The sequence below is a fragment of the Lepidochelys olivacea genome (genome assembly GCF_965140295.1).
Source record: "Lepidochelys olivacea isolate rLepOli2 genome assembly, chromosome: 1".
Lineage (NCBI taxonomy): Eukaryota > Metazoa > Chordata > Testudines > Cheloniidae > Lepidochelys > Lepidochelys olivacea.
The window spans coordinates 288,147,734-288,160,259 of record NC_140411.1 but is presented as its reverse complement, the minus strand read 5'-3'; the positions used below and the strand labels follow the sequence as shown (position 1 = coordinate 288,160,259).

Below are 12,526 nucleotides of genomic sequence, written 5' to 3'. Positions count from 1 at the left end.
TTTAAACAATCATATGGGCTGATATTGAGTCACATCCTGCTTAGTTAGCATTTTCCTCCAGGCAGATTGGAAGAGGCCCTGAGGTTTTTCGCCTTCCTCTGTAGCATGGGGCATGGGTCACTTGCTGGAGGATTCTCTGCTCCTTGAAGTCTTTAAACCACGATTTGAGGACTTCAATAGCTCAGACATAGGTGAGAGGTTTTTCGCAGGAGTGGGTGGGTGAGATTCTGTGGCCTGCGTTGTGCGGGAGGTCGGACTAGATGATCATAATGGTCCCTTCTGACCTTAGTATCTATGAATCTATATGTAAAAGCACTTTAAAACAATGAGTCAGGAAAATGAGTTAGGGAAAGGTATTTTAATTTCTGCTTTATGTTGTTTCCACAGGAAAATATTATAATCAAGCCTACTTTGACAACATTGATAATGATCTATTGTTTTTTAGGTATTCTATAAATTAACAGGTTTTATTCCTTCCTGAAAATCTTTTAAATAATAATTGGCTTTAAAAAAATGTTAAAAGTGAATGTCCAGATACTTGGACTGAAACACTCCTTGCTTTAAAAGCATGTTTGATTCAGCTTAAGAAGAATAATTTCACTATGAGTCAATGCTTAACAAGAAAACAAACTAGACTTTTTGTTTTTGTTGTTCTAAATGCAGTTACCTCACAGCTTGGAGTTCAGGGTTATTTGGAGAGGAGCCTGGGAGTTAAAACCAAAAGGTCCTATTTACACTGACATACAGGGCAACTTCTTAACCTATCTGGGGTGTTGAATTTGCATGTTTAGACTTTGCTTTAATTAAATGATTATTTATATAGCTGTAAATCTTGTATTACTTCAGTGCAATGGATAATGTCAAACTACTTCTAATTACTTTCTTTGCTATCCTTTTGTAGTTGGCTTCAGCTGTTCTAGAGGCTGTTGAAAACAACACCTTGAGCATTGAACCAGTTGGCCTGCAACCTGTTCGATTTGTGAAAGCTTCTGCAGTTGAATGTGGGGGACCAAAGTATGTTACACCAAATATTCTGTCATATGAGAGGCACAATATTTTTCATTTGGCATTTGAATGGTTCTTGTGTTTGATTGAACTGTTGTAACTGTTGCATGACCCTAATAAAATGGATATATCTTAACCTTTTGTTTATGGCCTCTGCATCAAGAATATTAGAATGCTATGCTGAACTCTGTTAGGGGAAAATAAATGAGGACAGGGACCATCTTTTTGTTCTGTTTGTACAGCGCCTAACATAATGGTGTCTGGGTCCATGATTAAGTTTCCTAGGTACTGTGGTGGTGGTGGTAATCATCATCCTCATCACCACACATGTAAAACACAGGCAGAATAACACTGCAGAAAAAGCCTATGAGGAATCTAATAATCTTTTGGTACTTCACTTAAGTAAGACACATAAGGAAGAGTAATATTTAATTCATTAAAACGATCCAGTTCTTGACTTAAAGGTTCAGTTTTCTCTGCTGCTCTTTTGTGTTCTGAAGCACCATCTACACTTAAACAAAGTAAACCCTCACAAAGTTTCGTTCCTGAAGAGTGTTTGATCTAATATCAGATAGGTAAGTTACATGCAATAAGTTAAATTGCAAGAGGCTGTGAATGTGGACACCATCTGAGGGGACACTATCCATTGAAAGGCTTCATGAAAGAAGTAGGTATGAAGAAATAGAGAGTGAGTGTTTGATATCTGGAGGTGTTTCAAGCATAGCAAGCTGCATGAAAAAATTCTGGAACCAAGACAAAGGAAGCAGTTGAAGGCACTCAAGAGGATGGCAAGGAGCAAGGCCTCACCAACAAGCATAGATAGGAGGGTGGAGTTGAGATGAGGATGAGTTTGAAGCTGATGCAGGAAGAGAGAAGAAGATGGGGTGTAAGTAACAGGAAATAAAGATTGTGTTAGCAGCTGCATTGTGGATGGAACTGCAGCAGTATGAAGTAAGCTATGATGATGGGAATTTGGAGAAGAGGAGGCTGTAGCAATTGGACCGAGAGGTGACTAAGGTATTGGAACAGGGCTCTTGCAATAGATGTGCAGAAGAAAGCAAGGAGTTTAGAGGTCATCTATAAAGAGAGAGCCAGGACTGTTTAAGCAAATGGTGAGCCTCCTGGCAGGAAAACCCAAGTCGTCTACTCTCTTCTGTCAAAACAATTTGTCAAATAAACATGTTCCCACAAAACATTTCACTTTGACAGATCTGCATTTTCTGATGGAAAACTGTTCCAGCTCTACTTGTATATTTAAAAAATTACAAAAATCATTATGGTGTCTCGTATCATATTTAATGTAGGATATTTGCATTTTGTTTTGCTATTCCCCACTTTTCCTAAAAAAGAGAAAAGGAAAATATTTTGACCACACTTTGAAGGAAGATTCAGAATTTTTTGTTCAAAGAAGCTGTTTAATGAGAAGTCACACACTCACTACTTTTGAACCATGCAGAACCCCAAAATCATTAAAGGGTTTGCATATTCTTAAATGTCAACTTAGTCCCTCGGCCATAACTGTGTCATTACTACCAGTACTCACAAGACAAGCGCAAAAAATCGTGGGGTTCCACCACTCCAGGTTAGTTGCTGGTATGATATTTACTTCAGTGCTATATGGTATATAATACATGCTGCTTAGTTCTGAGTACCTTGTGGGAATAATTATCTGAATCCTGTGGGGGTAATCAAGCTCTATCCCCCTCTTTATTGCAGCCCTGGTTGGGGCACATCATAGGTTCTACTCAACATCCTCTGTATGAGAAGAACCTCCCCCCCCATCATTGTCTTAACTCCCTCCCACTCCTTCCCTGTTCTGGGAATATTACTCATTCCGTTTTGCACTTTCTGTTTCTTCATACCTACTTCTTTCATGAAGCCTTTCAACGGATAGTGTCCCCTCAGATGGTGTCCACATTCACAGCCTCTTGCAATTTAACTTATTGCATGTAACTTACCTATCTAATGTTAGATCAAACACTCTTCAGGAAATAGACATTGTGAAGATTTATTTTGTTTAAGTATAGATAGTGCTTTAGAACACAAAAGAGCAGCAGAGAAAAGTGAATCCTTAAGTCAAGGACTGGATCATTTTAATGAATTAAATATTACTCTTCCTTATGTGTCTTACTTAAGTGAAGTACCAAAAGATTATTAAATTCCTCATAGGCTTTTTCTGCAGTGTTATTCTGCCTGTGTTTTACATGTGTGGTGATGGTGGTGATGATGATGATGATTACCACCACCATCACCACAGTACCTAGGAAACTCAATCATGGACCCGGACACCATTATGTTAGGCGTTGTACAAACAGAACAAAAAGATGGTCCCTGTCTTAATATTTCCTCTAACAAAGTTCAGTTCCCATGCGGCAGGGAGTCATAGAATAAAATGTTTCATATTGACTTCTATGTTTTATTATACATATTTAATATTTTGGAACCAAAACATATTTTGAATTTCCCATGGGATATAAACTCCATTTTATGATCAGTTATGTGTTTAATAACAATTTTGTCATGGAGAACTTCCTAGCAGATTGATTTAAATAGCTAACCCAGGCTAGTTATTTACTTGTAGGCAATACGCTAGACTGAGGGTTTTGTCATTGTAAGACCAAAAAAATTGGTTATAGGTTGTTTTTTGTTTTTAAAGTAGGTCATTAATATTCAAATGGTATTGGGGTGCCGCCTTCCAAGCCGGGCACCTGGCCAACAGCCACCGCTCCCCGGCCGCCCAGCTCTGAAGGCAATACCGCGACCCCCGCCCCTGCAACTCTTTTGGGTTAGGACCCCCAATTTGAGAAACACTAGTCTCCCTCATGAAATCTGTGTAGCATAGGGTAAAAGCGCACACAAGACCAGATTGCACAGTCTGATGCGTTTTTCATGACAGCTAATTTGGTAGGGCCCTATTTATTAGTTTTAAATGAATTGTAGTGAACTGCTCTTCTCTGTCATGTGACTTGATGTGTTTTGTCACCATCACAGACTATCTCCTATTTTCGTCAATGGGATACATGTCACAGTGGTTTATCTTTTTTCTAAAGCATTGGTTTGAGCTTCTAAATTATTTTTAGCATATTAAAAGGACTTAAGAATATAAGAATGGCCATACTGGGTCAGACCAAAGGTCCATCCAGCCCAGTATCCTGTCTACTGACAGTGGCCAATGCCAGGTGCCCAAGAGGGAGTGAATCTAACAGGTAACAATCTAGTGATCTCTCTCCTGCCAGCCATCTCCACCCTCTGACAAACAGAGGCTAGGGACACCATTCCTTACCTATTCTGGCTAATAGCCATTAATGGACTTAACCTCCATGAAATTATCCAGTTCTCTTTTAAACTCTGTTATAGTCCTAGCCTTCGCAACCTCCTCAGGCAATGAGTTCCACAGGTTGACTGTGCGCTAAGTGAAGAAGAACTTCATGAAATGAGACTTGTATAACCATAAGAACATAGCAGGAGACATTTTCTAGCTTTTAAAGTCTTTCCTCCTCTCCCCAAAAGCTTTGCCAAAATTGAGATCAGCTAGTCTGATAAACACTGAATGTATACTTTTTAGATAAACACAACAGAATATTTTAGCTATTGTGCTTTTAGTTGCTTTTGTTTCATTTTTGAAAAGAGTGTGGTTCTTGTACCTCCTGATTTTGGATAATGTAGAATGGGAGAAGAGCAAAAAACTTCAAGTCCACTACTCACCTTGGCATAGGAACCTAATTTACCTGTGAGATGTGCTGTTACTATGCTGGCGGTTGCTACAGAAAAATCTAAAACTTTTTTCTAGTTATATATATGAAGCTTTTATTGTAGCAACAGTTTTTTTCCGTCAGATAAAGCGGAAGATGAATTATTCCAAATTGTAAATACCCCCTTTTCTGTTGCTAAAGAATGTAGGTGAAAATTCATTTAAACTTAGTGCTTTCCCTTAATTGTTTAGCTGGATCACCATTAGCTAACATGACCCTTCCTCTGGGACTCAATGTATTATATCTGCCAGCATGCTTATTATATTCAGATGACCACAAACAGTGGTTGGGGTGCGGCGGGGAATGGACCTGGTCATTTAACCGTAGTTTTCTGTAAGGCAGCCCAAAACATTGCTGTCAGGCTTTCACTTCAGTCCCTCTATTCAGGATTTTTATAGTACCTTGAATACAAAATGCAATATAAACGTCAGCATAAAAGCAAAATTGATCTTATAAAATACATCTTACACAAATGTTTCAGGGTTGAGCAGTGTAACAACATAAAATATCAGTGCTTTAGGACAAATAAATATAATGTCAAGCGCAGTTCTTTAACTGATTTTCAAATAATTGACATTAACTCAAAATATAGTAGCATATTCCACAGATGAGGAGCTCTGTTGGACAAATCCCTAGCTCATTGTTTCAAGTTATATTCAACCAACTTGAAATGTAATGAATGAGGGAATATATGACTAAGAATGATCAAGTTTTCTCAGGTTCTGCCTTAAGGGTCTTAAAAAAGATGTTAAAATTAGTAAAATTTAATGGGGCGAGAATGTTAAAAACAGAATAGTCATTGTAAACCATAATAGCTGACAACCTAGAATAGTAATTGCAAACTACAAGTCAAGAGGCTGGAAGGGGAACTCAAGCAACTATTACTACATATCTTTCTTTAAAACAACTAAAACAGCATCTTGCATCCTAAAATTTGCAGGTGGTTGAGTTTCCAAAATTTCATTTAAAGCAAAATAAGCAAATTTTATATTTTACAGGAAATGTGCTCTCAGTGGACAAAGTAAATCATGCAAGCATAGAATCAAGTTAGGGGACTCAAGCAGCTATTACTATATTTCTCCTTTTTGCCGATACAGGGTAAGTATCTACCTTTATCTTGAATTCATTTGAGCTTACATTGTGTTTCCATACAGATATGTAATACATGAGAACTTTTTTTTTCCTTCCCATTCATTTAGATCACTTCTGTGTGTAACTTCTTTACATACATTCGGTATATCCAACAAGGACTTGTGAAGCAGCAGGATGGTAAGTGGAGAACTGTAGTTTGGTACAGATGTAAATATCCAGGTAAATGGTGTATCTGTGTCTAAAACATACCAAATACCCACTTATGCATGGCAATAGTGACATGATATGACAGAAAGGTCCTTTGCTGGTACCCATATACTAGTCATTACATTAGGTGTTCTCATACAGTATTTACATGAACAGTGGTTGTTCTGAGCTTAATGTGTAAAAATATGCAAGAGCCAAATGCAGATGGAAAATATGCTTTTAGCCGCTGCTATCAGGACATCATGAAGCAGTCTGCTTAGACACCCAGTTTACAGTGTGAATGACAAGCAATAGGTGAATTCTCCAGTAAAGGGAACAGATAATATTGCTGCCATTTCCTCAGGCTGTTTCCCCGACCTGCTAGCTTCATTCTTCTCTGGACTAAGCTTTGGACAGCTGGCTCTCTATCCAAGCTCCTATCTAGGTTAATAATTAGGAAAGCAGCTCAGTTGAACTGTTCAGTTCCAGTAAAATGGATACATAGAGCTGGCTATGAAGACACTGCAGCCCACAATTTAGATTTATACCATTTTAGAGAGATATTTTGCAAACTTACTGCTTTTTGGAGTAGGCTTTGAGCTTCATTTTTTAAGTGCGCTAGCCTTGCAAAGTTTCATGGTTGGTTTGTTATTTTTTAAGTCAGGAGGGACAGTTATGATTATTTAATCTGATTTGCATAGCATAGGTGTCACAAAATATCATCCAGCAATGCTTACTTCCACTCCAATAATCTGATTGAATTACAACAGTGGTCCCCAAACTGTGGGGCGCACCCCCCTAAGGGGACACAGAGGAACATTTAGAGGTGTGTGGTGGGGCCTGGGCCAGCCTCCATAGGGAGTGGGGAGGGAGCTCCACCCAGCCCTGCTCTGCCCCCAGCCCCACTCCAGCCCCAGCTGCAGGTCTGGCCACGGGAACTGGCTCCCGGCCCTGACTGTGGGCCTGTTCTCAGCTGTGGCAGCTGGCTCCGACCGTGGCCCCACTCCCGGCCAAGGCCCCAGCTACAGTGCTGGCCACGTTCCCGGCCCTGGTGCCCAACCATGGCTCCTGGGAGTGCACAGACCAAAAGGGGAAAGGCGCAGACAAAAAACTTTGGGGACCACTGCCTTAGAAAGACACATAGACTTGATTTAAACACATCTGGTGATGGAGAATGTACTATATCCCTTACTAAGTTCCAGTGATTGATTATCCTCACTTAGAAATTTGCTGTCACTGTTAAGTTTTGCTAATATGTTTGAGGCAAATGACTTTATTTTTTATAAAAGAGTAAAATAATATTGTCACGGTTCAGGACTGTCTGCGCTTTTGCCACTCCTCCACCTTCCTTCCCACCCCCCCACCCCCCCGTCTCTGAGTGCACCCCTTCAGGAGACAGGCCTCTTGCCTTTCCCTCTTTCAGGGTGGAATCCTGCAATTCTCCTACCTTCAGACTTGTTCCAAGGGCACAATATCAGCTGTGATTCCTCAGCAGCCTGACTGGGTTTGAGCCTTAGTGATCTTCCTTTTGCGAGCTATGACTAGTGTGAAAATACACAAAACAGCCTGTTCAAAACAAAGTACCTTTTAATCTTAACAGCAGGAATGAGGCATAACAAGAAAAAGGGTTTTCAAGACAAGTCTACATGCATCTGTCTTATCTAAAGGCTAGGTAGGTCTAGCTTATTCAGACACCCCCACCACTGCTCTGCACCCCTACAGTCTGTCTTCCTCTCTCCTGAACTTCAGGGGCTCAAGGTTTGTAACCACTCTCAAGTTCTTTGTTTCTCTTTCTCACTTGGAGTCTCCCAGAGGTTTCAAGTTGAAACCTTCCCCACCAGCCAGACTGCTGATCCTAGCATGGCGGAGGTAAAACGTCTGAGGAATTGACACCTGCATTGTCTTTTTAAGTATCAGTAAATAGAGGGTTATCAGAAATGTTTATCTGCTTTCCTGTCTAGATACAAACTAACCTATACCTAAATTAATCCTTACTAATTATATAGCAAACACAATAACAATCAAATTCATAGGATGTATAATCACAAAATATTACATCCTTCACAATCCATTAATTTTCTTTATTATCAGAGTAAACTTTGCCTTGTGCTGCAGCTGCTAAATTTTCATAGCTAATAATATAGATGCTTTTCAAGAAATTCCCCATAATTGCTTGTTTCCATTATCTCTAGAACTTCAGTAATGTTGATTGCCACTTCAGTATATTGGCAACAATATGTGTTGGATGTGTCAGTTGTCACTTCATGTTTACAATGTCACCTGAAAGTGCGAACAGGTGTTCTCATGGCACTGTTGTATCCAGCATTGCAAGATATTTACGTGCCAGATTCGCTAAAGATTCATGTTCCTTCATTCTTCAACCACCATTCCTGGGGACATGTGTCCATGCTGATGACAGGTTCTGCTCAATAACAATCCAAAGCCGTGCGGACCAACACATGCTTATTTTCATTATCTGAGTCAGATGCCACCAGCGGAAAGTGGATTTTCTTTTTTGGTGGTTCAGGTTCTATAGTTTCCGTATCGGAGTATTGCTCTTTTAAGACTTCTGAAAGCATGCTCCACACTTCATCCCTCTCAGAGTTTGGAAGGCACTTTATTTTCTTAAACCTTGGGTTGAGTGCTGTAGCTATCTTTAGAAATCTTACATTGCGTTTTGTGAAATCTGCAGTGAAAGTGTTCTTAAAATGAACAATATGTGCTGGGTCATCATCTGAGACTGCTGTAACATGAAATATATGGCAGAATGTGGGTAAAACAGAGAAGGGGACATACAATTCTCTCCCAAACAGTTCAGTCAAAAATTTAATTAATGCATTATTTTTTTAACGAGCATCATAAGCATGGAATCATGTCCTCTGAAATGGTGGCCAAAGCATGAAGGAGCATGCGAATGTTTAGCGTGTCTGCTACGTAAATACCTTGCAATGCCGGCTACAAAACTGCCATGCAAATGCTTGTTCTCACTTACTGGTGACATGGTAAATAAGAAGAGGGCAGCATTATCTCCTGTAAATGTAAACAGACTTGTTTGTCTTAGCGATTGGCTGAACAAGAAGTAGGACTGAGTGGACTTGTAGGCTCTGAAGTTTTACATTTTGTTTTGTTTTTGAGTGCAATTATGTAACAAAAAAAATTCTACCTTTTTAAGTTGCACTTTCATGACAAAGTGCACTACAGTACTTATGAGGTGAATTGAAAAAGACTATTTCGTTTATCATTTTTATTGTGCAATTATTTGTAATAAAAAGTACTTTGATTTCAGTTACAACACAGAATATCATCTATATGAAAATATAGAAAAACATTCAAAATACGTAATAAATTTCAATAGGTATTCTGTTTAACAGTGTGATTAAAACTGCTATTTTTTTAAAAATTGCAATACATTTTGAGTTAATCACATGAGTTAGCGGCGATTAATCAACAGCCCTAGTAAATTTACATGAAGACAGCCTACTTCTGAAGTTATGGCTGCACTAGAGATCTTACAGTGACGTTGCTGTAAGCTCTCTAGTGTAGTCACTCTAAGCCAACTGGCGGGGCTCACCTGTCTATTTAATTAATCCACCCTCAGTGAGCGGCAGTACTTACGGTGCTTTCTACACCGGTACTTAGGGCAGTGTAACTTACATCACTGAGGGGTGTGAATAAGTCACCCACAAGTGACATAAGTTCCACCGACATAAGTAGTAGTGTAGACATAGCCTAAGTATTGAACAGGTTTAGTGCAAATATATGTAATGCATATGTCACTGGTTTCTGCTAATAATAATTTAAGGAAATCGCAGGAAGTATGCTTGGAAAATGACTGGCCTTAATTTTAAAGCAATTGAATTTAAGAGGAGGATATTGTTCTGACCAAAAAAGCTTATATTTATCCCAGTTTGTGATATTATGCTTGCCACAATACTGTGAAGATTAAAAGACTGAAAACTATTTGAAGGGGAGAGATTATAATAGATAACATTGGAAACATTTTCCTATTTACCAGAATTGTTAATGTTTAACAGCTATGCTCTGAACTCAGTATTTTGGCTTGATGTTCCAACTACATCACACTTTTAGGAAAATTTATTTTTTTATATAAATTGGACCTGTTGCTTTATGCAAATATTTTCTCAGATAATGTATACAATGAGTTAGGGGAATATAGGCTTTTTTATGGTGGTCATCCACATACTGTATTGTATGCTTCTTTGCTACTTGTATGCTTCTGGTGCTATCTTTTTATTTTAGATAGAACTCTATCTTAGAGTTCAAGAATTTCTGAAAGATGACGGGGAAAACATTTTACTTAGTTTTTAGTCTTAATTTGAGCAATACCTTTACATTTACTTAGAGCCAGGACTATGATCCTAAGGAAGATGATGATGTAAGAGTGGTGTGTCTCTTGTTGTCTTATGTGTTTAACCATGTAATTCATTATGATTATGATTTGTATTACTGTAGCATGTAGGAGCCCTAGTCATTTACTGTACCATCTTATGCTAGGGGCTATACAAACACACTCTCATTTGATAACATTTTTCATATGTAAAATCATAAATTTTTGATGTTCCTAGATTACTGTTTACATCCAGTAGAACCAGTTGAAAAAGTTAGTTTAATTTTCATTCCCAGGTTTTGAAAAGGAGCACTTTTTCGTAATCCAAAAACTTTGGTTTTCCTTTTTCCCTTCTGTTTCTACGCCTTTCTTTTTTTTCCATTTTGCCACTAAAAAAGATCCCCTCTTTCAGAAGAAATAGGCAAGATGAAAATTGATTAAACTGAAAAAAGTAGGTCAGTGTTTGTTCCATAGTTTGTTTTTTAAAAAAGGGGGGGTGGCACCCCCTTGCCCCCCAATTTTTATGGAAATTTCTGATTTTAAAAGCCATTTTTAGTGTGAAGATATTTTTATATGGAAAACTTCAACTCTGACATCCAGTAAAGTGAGAGATAAGGTGGGTAGGATATCATCTTTTATTGGACCAACTTCTGTTGGTGGAAGATGGAGACAAGCTTTTGAGCTACACAGAGCTCTTCAGCTCTGTGTAGCTGGAAAGATTGTGTGTCTCTCTTCACCCATGCGTCTCTCATATCCTGGGACCAACACAGCTACAACAACATTGCAAACAATATCCAGTAAAGTGAATAACAAATACATGTATGACTGCCAAACTTCCATGTTTTTATGGTCTGGTTAGGTACAGCGATGTCAGCAAGGTTGCTATGAGACTTTGCTTTAAAACTGTTCATATGCAACCTGCAGAAGGAAAACCATTTCTGGCAACAGGCACGCCAGCAATCAAGGATGCAGAGGAGTTAATAGTTTAAGCCCTTTATGTGGGGATTCAAGGTTTCCTTAATGTATTATTACTGCACATAGTGGCAAGGCCTCTGGACTAAATATTTTAAATTCTTGCATTTTTTACATCTCACAATTCCAAAGGTCACTTAAAAGAGCTCTAAACATGCCTTCTTTTAAGGCTGCCAGTGTGTCGCAGATCTGCAGTTATAAAGTGAATAGAAAGCCCACTCCTGACTGGGATGACCTCTGTGTGTTGAAGGGATGGTTTTAAAAAAAAATAAATGAAAAACATTGTATAGTCCTTTCTGCAAAATAAAAGGATGGGATTTTGAAATTGGTGAAATTAGCTTTGAAATCATGCCACTTTGTAAAATGTTTCTAAAGATGAAACTACTGTTTGAATAAGGTAGCCTACATATTTCAGTTAAAAACCCTGAAGAAATGAGGATGGAGATTTAGTTTCAGTAAGTTTTCTACACTTTCTGTTTTGTACAGCGGATCAGATGTTTTGGGAAGTTATGCAGCTGAGAAAAGAGATGTCATTGGCAAAACTTGGATATTACAAGGAAGAGCTCTAATTCTTTACAGTCTGGCGCATGCGTGAACTTCGATATGGATAAACTCTAAAATGGCTGAAATTTTTTGTCACTTGATATTTATTTCCAACAAGTCGGTCCAAGATCTTTTCTCCTTTTTGCAAATTGCACTAAGTACTGTGATTATTTTAAACTCTCCTATGCTGTGTATGCTTAGATATGATACTTCAGTTGAACAAAATGTGGCAAGTACTCGTTATTGTAATTTACAATTGAAAACAAAACCTCTGATTAAATAAATGTTAGATTGAAGATATGTTTTTATTGTCCTGTACAGTTTATGATGCAGAATGGCATGTGAACCACCACCCCACATCCCCACCACCACCATAGTCACTCTAAACTCTGTAATCTGTAGGGTACTGACCCTTAGAAAAGAGTTGGTTTGAGGTACATCTCAGAATTTTATGAACAGGTGGGAGTAAATGTGTCTCTTAAACACTTAAAACGTTCCCGTCACTGCCGTATCTGGGCAATTGATCATCAGTATAGAAGGAAATTTGGGGATTTGGGGTTCTCTGAAATATTTTTTTAAATGTTGCCCTCTCCCTATGTTTCTCATTTATAAATTTGTAGAGTTTAAG

General features: G+C 38.4%; 1 protein-coding gene across 2 annotated transcripts in view; it reads left to right on the top strand.

Moving 5' to 3' along the window:
* Window positions 1-12,198, top strand: part of RAB3IP (RAB3A interacting protein) — a 53,469-nt gene extending 41,271 nt beyond the window's left edge. For both annotated transcript variants that reach the window (XM_084609969.1, XM_084609968.1), the window contains 4 exons: window positions 902-1,014; window positions 5,756-5,855; window positions 5,957-6,026; window positions 11,842-12,198. In XM_084609969.1, the coding sequence (XP_084466095.1) occupies window positions 902-1,014; window positions 5,756-5,855; window positions 5,957-6,026; window positions 11,842-11,924 (366 nt within the window). In that variant the 3' untranslated portion in view covers window positions 11,925-12,198. The remainder of the gene's footprint in view (window positions 1-901; window positions 1,015-5,755; window positions 5,856-5,956; window positions 6,027-11,841) is intronic.
* Window positions 12,199-12,526: the final 328 nt, after the last annotated feature.